A 6,531-nucleotide genomic window follows, 5' to 3' on the forward strand; every position below is an offset into this window, starting at 1 on the left:
ATGCCTGACCGTTGTGGGAGTTGACTAGATTTATTTTGTGTATCTTGGCATTGAGAGGGAGAGCGCTAAGTCCCTTAAGTCCGACTAGTTCTAAGGCTGACCGATCGTATGCTAAGAGACTTGTGCTTGAAGAATGAGGAACAACGTCTCTTAAGTTCAATCGACTTTTGGGCCAACCGTCTATATACTGAGCGCAATTGATACTGAGAAGTGGAGAGTTGAATCCTGATGAGAGTTTCAGCTGCATATACACCGTCACCTCATCTTGATTTGATTGTCACATCATCTTGACCTTCGATCGAACATACATTTAGGTCTGCTCACAACATACTGTATTAGCCAACATACCGTATTAGCCAGAAATCAGATGCATTGTAGAATAAGAAAACAGAAATCATGTTTTGAAAACAAAAAATCTAGATTTTGAAAAGCAATAATACTTGAATCAGAAAATCGGTCAGCTACCAAAAGAAATGGGTTGATTAAACTCAGGCCATCCTCAACAGACAAAACTCACCTTATCCTTCTAAGTCAATGAGTTTTCTGTAAAATCACTTAAATTTTATGATATATTGGAAAATGAATAGGCCAAAAAACACTCAAACTAAGATTTATTTACGGGGAACCACGAGAGGATTCATCATAACTTTGACTCTCATATGGTTCTCTATTGCTAACGCCTATGTTGCTCGGATTGGGAATGAGTATTTGACATTGGTGTGGATCCAACTGCCTGACACAACTATATCCAAAGATTTTTGCACATAATAAATAGAGAAATCATGAGTTCGATTGTCGGAACCCAACAATGTAATACAAAGGGTAGATAAAGATTCCTAGGCAACAAAGTCTATGGTTCATTAAATGATTAAAGTACCAAAAGAACACATCAAGTTCAAGTTCAAGTTCATCAGTCTACTTGTAGTAGTTTGATGAGAAAAGGATCGGCGCATACTCTCAGGAGGAAAATTCATCTCACTCCCTAGTCAACTTGGGACTTGGGAGTCAGTTATGAGCTGATCCCATAATTTACCTTCCTTTATATAATCTGGGACGGACTATGAGGGGCGCCGGATGAACATAATTACTTTTTTTTTTGCTATAATTCATGAGAAAAGGACGTCACATTTACAACAAAAGGTATCTTCATGCATCATTATATTACCTATTCTCAGTGACATGGAGCAAACAAATTCGTGAACCAGCCATTCCATTTCTTGTTTGTCATATACCGCAACAACTAGCTGGCAGGCTAACTACTAATCTTATAAACATCGGGCACATGCGAGTGGATATACATATATAGATATGCACATTCATGGATGCACTTAGAAAGTTACCACATTTAATGGAAAAAGAGGTCACAAATAATCGGGGCATACCTTCTCTCAAAGTTATCTGCTAGGTAAGTACCTACAACGACCTCTTTTGCGATTCTTAATTCAGTATAGCATCCTTTCCTGTGATTAAAAAAGGACCCATTTCTAGAGACAAATCAATCAGCTGCACCGTAAATGCAATTATCACTTGTAAAAAATGCAACATGAGCTCCATACTGGCTGATAGACTGATTAAGTATCAGAAGTAAATAACATAACCAAATTACAGTAGTCAGGAACACTCTAACAAGATCACAAAACAGGATCAAGAATGGTAGCAGAATTCCTAATCTTTTTCTTGTAATTACCATAGTCACATTTATTCTTAATGTTCGATTACTGGAATGAAAAAAATCTTTGAGTAAAAAGAGGAATAGGATCACAAAATTACACAGGGAGTTCCATCATTTATGCTCAACGAACAAACAAAAGTTGAGTGACATTTTTATATGCAGTAAACTCAGATAGAAACAAGCTTCTTTTCTTGACTTTACCTGCTTGGTTTTGTAACCGAGTCGCCGAACCTTGTCGGGGCGGGTCGATCCGGTGACACGAACAATCGATGGTGGATGGCGATACAAGAACCGCATCGCATCTGATTGTTTCTTCCTCCATAGATCCGACACGTACCTGTAATCTCCTAAGCAAATTCAAAGACGATCAATCGCAATGGGAGAAAACCTCAAATGTGCCATGACAAAATAAGATGGAATCTGCAAACGAAAAAAAAAAAAACTTCTTGGGTCGAAATGGATCGAATCGATCTAAAAACATGGGCGATAACAGCAACGGAGAGATGAGAACTACCGATGAAACAGGAAAAGAGAGTGAATATCTCACCAATTGTTCCTAGGATGCACTAGCCCGCCTACGTTAGGGTTTCGGTATCGATGGCGGAGGCAGGGCTTCGGAGTTTGGTCGGAGAGGTTCGTAGCCACAACTCACAAACGACAATAACCAGGTTTTAAGCGAGGAAGAAGGTCCCAAGAATATTATGTGATCTGAACCAAGAAAATTTGTGTGACATTGAAGATGGACGATGAGGATCGGTTGGAGGAAGAAAGTCAGAAGGTCGAGCGGTAGGGGTGGCCAAGCCTCAATCTGTTGAGATCGCCACAGTCGTTCAATATGAAAACTTTGAATGAGGGAGGAAGGAGGGCGGCTTCCTCTTCTTGTGTCAAGCTAAGCTTGGGACAAGCTTTTATCCGTAATTCCTTGAGTGAAGTGAAGTTTTCAAATCTCTTGAGAGGCATCCGCATGAGTTTGTTACATCCTTCTACATAAATGTCTTCAATATTTGATATATTCTGCAACAGCAACCCTTCTTCTAAGCTTGTCAAATTGTTGCATTTTCTGATTCGTAAGGCTGAGAGAGATGATGTCGTTTGATTGCCTCCGCTTTCATTTGTTTCTAGTTCCTGTAGGCTTGGCAGCTCTGTTAACCCAACTTCTCGTAGTGATAAATATATAAGCGAAGGAGGGAGAGGAGGTAACTTCTCGAGCTTAGGGCATTCATAGATAGTAAGTTTTTGTAAGCTTGGAAATAGCTCGCTGCCGCCAATCCAACACCACCTTTCACATGCCGGCATGTCGCTGATCCAGAGATTTTCCAAGCTAAGAAAACACTTGGTTATAACTTCAGTGCTAAAGAACCCATGGCCTATCTGTTTCACTGCTGATATCTTTACAATCTTAAGAACCTTCAGACATGGAAGTCGTCCGAGATTACTAGGAAGCTCCTCGAGTGCCTCCAGGTCATCCAATACTAGCGTCTCCACCCTTGGAAGTATTACTTTTTCTGTAGAACCGTATAAAGTAAAATCAATATGTTTTAACATAGACATCCTTCTCATGTGAAAAGACTTGAGACATGGAAGTGAACAGAGATCAGGGAGCTCCTCTAAAGCTGGTAAGTCCATCAGCTCTAGCACTTCTAGCGCAGGGAACAGATCATTTTCTGTGGCATGAACTGATGCAAAACCAATGTGTTTCAACAACGGCATTGCTACCATGCAAAGAACCCTGAGACGTGGAAAATGTCCTCGACTGCAGAACTCTTCCAACGCAGGCATGTATCTCAAATCCAACTCTTCTAGCATAGGAAACAAGGAATTTTCTATGGCACCGGATGCTGTAAAATCAATGTGTTTCAATGACTTTATTCCTGTCATTCGAACAACCCTCAGACAAGGAAATCGTCCAAGATTGGGCAATTCTTCCGATGCATTCATGTAACTCAGCTGTAGCTCTTCTAGTATAGGAAATAATTTGCTCTCTCTAGAACCACATACCTCAAAACATGATTTCGAGAACCACATGCTCTGATAAATGTGGAAGACCTTGAGGTGAGGCAGCAATGCAGTGCAGGAAATATCTTTCCAACTCTCACAGAAACTCAACTCAAGTCTTTCCAAGTTGGATAACTCCTTTTTCATCCAGCTGGGTGATCTAGCACCACAATACCTCTTGATCTGTAATTGTTTTAGTGACTCATGTGGTTGGAGTCCTTCAAGTACCTCCTCCATGGCAACTAACTTGTTCTCCAACTTGGGATCAAATTTCCATTCCAACTCTAGAACATCAAGGTACTCTTTGTTCTTCATTTGAGCATTTTCAGCCTCTTCTTTACTTTCAACATTCTCCAGATTAGTAATTTTGAGTTTTCCATGAAGCTGCTTCAAACCACTTAGCTCCGTGATCTTGAATCCAACTTCCTTTCGCACTTGGAATTCAGATAATTCTTGAAGAGATGTTAGCCTTCCTATCTTTTTTATCTGTACAACTAATCTATTTTCAATATCAAGATGCCTCAAGTTAATCAGCTGACTTATATCTTCTGGAAGACAGATCAGTGGGCTGTTGTTTGCTTTCAGTGTTTGCAAATTGTAGAGCTCACACAGTGATTCAGGCAATTCTTTTATTTTATTGTAAGAAATGTCCAGGTACCGGAGATGTATCAATTCACCAACACTCGTAGGCAGCATCTGCAAGCCACAATCATACAAAACCAATACACGAATGCTTCTTAATTTTTCAATAACGTCAAGGGGTGGTGACTTTAGCTGTTGGCAGAATAGAGAATGTAATTTCTTGATTCTAGACCTCAACATGTCTTTTGTCTCTACGAACTCTTTTTTAACTGCTAGATGACGGAGGGTGGTTGATATCTTATTGGACTTGCCATTATCCTTCCTACTTGTTTCGTCCACAGAAACCGACTGTGTTAGATCATGTATGAGGTCATGCATCACGTAATAATGACTCCCAAATGTTGTTTCTTGTTGAAACAAAGACATGTTGACCAACTCATGTAAGTACTTACTTGCTACATCTTCCATCCTCTGATTTCCTTGAGCTACAATGAACCCTTCGGCCATCCAAATTCTTGTTAATTCAATTTCAGAAAACTTGTAATCCTTGTGAAAGAGACAACAGACGGCAAAACACCGCTTGAGAGGTGCACTAAGATATTGATAGCTCAGTTGTAGGACTGGAATAATATCATTTTTATTCTGTTGCAATTCCCATACCTCGCTCTTCATTATACTTCTCCAGTGGTGTGGGTTCATGTTGGATCCTAACAAGTTTCCCACTGTTCTTGCTGCTAGTGGCAAGCCCTTCAACTTCGAAGCTATACTTCTCCCGATTTCCACAAGTTCTGGGTGCTCCTCAGGTTTCGAAGGACCAAATGCACATTGCTTGAACAGCTCCCAAAAAGATATTTCATCTAAATCGCCAAGAACAATCGCCTCCACTGTACCAATTTTGTCAGCAATGCTCTTGATCCGAGTTGTCACTATGACCTTGCTTCCTGCAGCAGCATACATGAATGGCGCACACAACTTTCTCCACTCCTCCTCGACTTCATTCCATACATCGTCGAGGACTAACAGAATCATCTTAGATTCAATTTCCTTTTTTAGAATGTTTTGGAGAACAGCTAACTTCATTTGCGAAGAATGTTGAGTCTCGGTTACAGACTCGATCATCTCCTTGGTGAGTCTTTGAACATTAAAATTGTCGGACACACAAATCCAAAGCTTGAGGGCGAAATGGTTCTGAATTTCATCATCTTCGTAAACAAGCTGAGCCAGAGTAGTCTTCCCAACACCTCCTATTCCGACAAGAGGTATGACCGAGAAGCTACTGCCGTTGTCACTTGCTGATGCTGACTCGTCTGTTGATCTTAGTAATAGCTCTATTATTCTCTTTTGTTCTTTCTCTCTGCCAAGCACTTTGCAGATCAAGAAAGGGCTTGTTTCTCGTGTGACAGACGCCGAATCAGATTGATATTGCCCACCAGATAATGCATCCATTTGTAAGAATTGGCACATTTTCTCCATATCAGCATAAATACAATCCAACTTTTTCTGAATTTTGTTCAGTCTTTTGACAGAATCACTGAACAATTTAGTTTTGGTCTTCCTAAAAGCTTTAGAAAAGAGGTTACTAGCCTTGTGACTCGCCTCTTTTTTAATCTTTTGCTTCATGCCATGGAACGTGAGGTCATCGAGGAAGTCTTCGGCGTCGTAAGCGGCATCTTGGAGTTGCTTCATCATCTCGACTAACCTTGCGTCCCTGCTCCATCTCATCCCTGCTTTGTCGACGATCGTATGGATGTTAAGCAGAGATCTATGTAGCTTCTTCAAGTCGTCGTCCTGAAGGCCGTGCAGCTTTCCTCTCAGCGTCCACACCCTGTCGACAAGCATGTTGATGACAGGCTGCGCTAACCATCCTCCGACTGCTAGTGCTACACTCTCCATTGAGAAGAAGAAGAACAGAAGCTTGATTTCACGAAGCCGATCCCAAATTCACAATAGAGAGAAGGGATTGTAGCTGGGTGTATGAGAGAAAACGAGCAACAAAAAGAGATCTTTGCGGCTGATTGCAAAAGGCATGAATAATTGGAGACAAAATGACCCCACTCAAAAAATAGAGCTTCGCTGACTGCCAAAGACATGATCCCGGGCCAGTACTAAATAGAGCTTCGCTGACTGTCAAAGACATGATCCCGGGCCAAGTACTGTCCGGGTATGTAACTGGGTTAACGGGCTGGTTGCCCATTGACCCAGGACGTCAAGTTAATGCGGGACTAGTTCCGGTTCCAAACTTTCAAAATCGGTGGACTATCGGTTTTTTTTGGGGGGGGGGG

At 41.2% G+C, this 6,531-nt stretch overlaps 1 protein-coding gene across 4 annotated transcripts; it reads right to left on the reverse strand.

The window, feature by feature from the left end:
• Positions 1-1,245: 1,245 nt before the first annotated feature.
• On the reverse strand, positions 1,246-6,313 carry LOC122034436 (putative disease resistance RPP13-like protein 1). 4 transcript variants are annotated; one of them, XM_042593687.1, is made up of 3 exons: positions 2,220-6,313; positions 1,874-2,019; positions 1,246-1,460 (listed from the first exon to the last, which is right to left on the reverse strand). In XM_042593687.1, exon 1 carries the CDS (start codon positions 6,140-6,142, stop codon positions 2,444-2,446), a length of 3,699 nt encoding a protein of 1,232 aa, XP_042449621.1. In that variant the 5' UTR covers positions 6,143-6,313; the 3' UTR covers positions 1,246-1,460; positions 1,874-2,019; positions 2,220-2,443. The 4 variants fall into 4 exon arrangements, with proteins under 4 accessions (XP_042449621.1, XP_042449622.1, XP_042449620.1 ...); XM_042593688.1 differs by lacking the exon at positions 1,246-1,460 and having other exon boundaries at positions 1,655-2,009; XM_042593686.1 differs by lacking the exon at positions 1,246-1,460 and having other exon boundaries at positions 1,655-2,019.
• Positions 6,314-6,531: the final 218 nt, after the last annotated feature.

This window comes from Zingiber officinale, chromosome 11B (assembly GCF_018446385.1).
Source record: "Zingiber officinale cultivar Zhangliang chromosome 11B, Zo_v1.1, whole genome shotgun sequence".
Lineage (NCBI taxonomy): Eukaryota > Viridiplantae > Streptophyta > Magnoliopsida > Zingiberales > Zingiberaceae > Zingiber > Zingiber officinale.

Bases quoted from the DNA above. Each gene is read 5' to 3' on its own strand.
- LOC122034436 (XM_042593687.1), bottom strand. From the start codon at position 6,142: ATGGAGAGTGTAGCACTAGCAGTCGGAGGATGGTTAGCGCAGCCTGTC.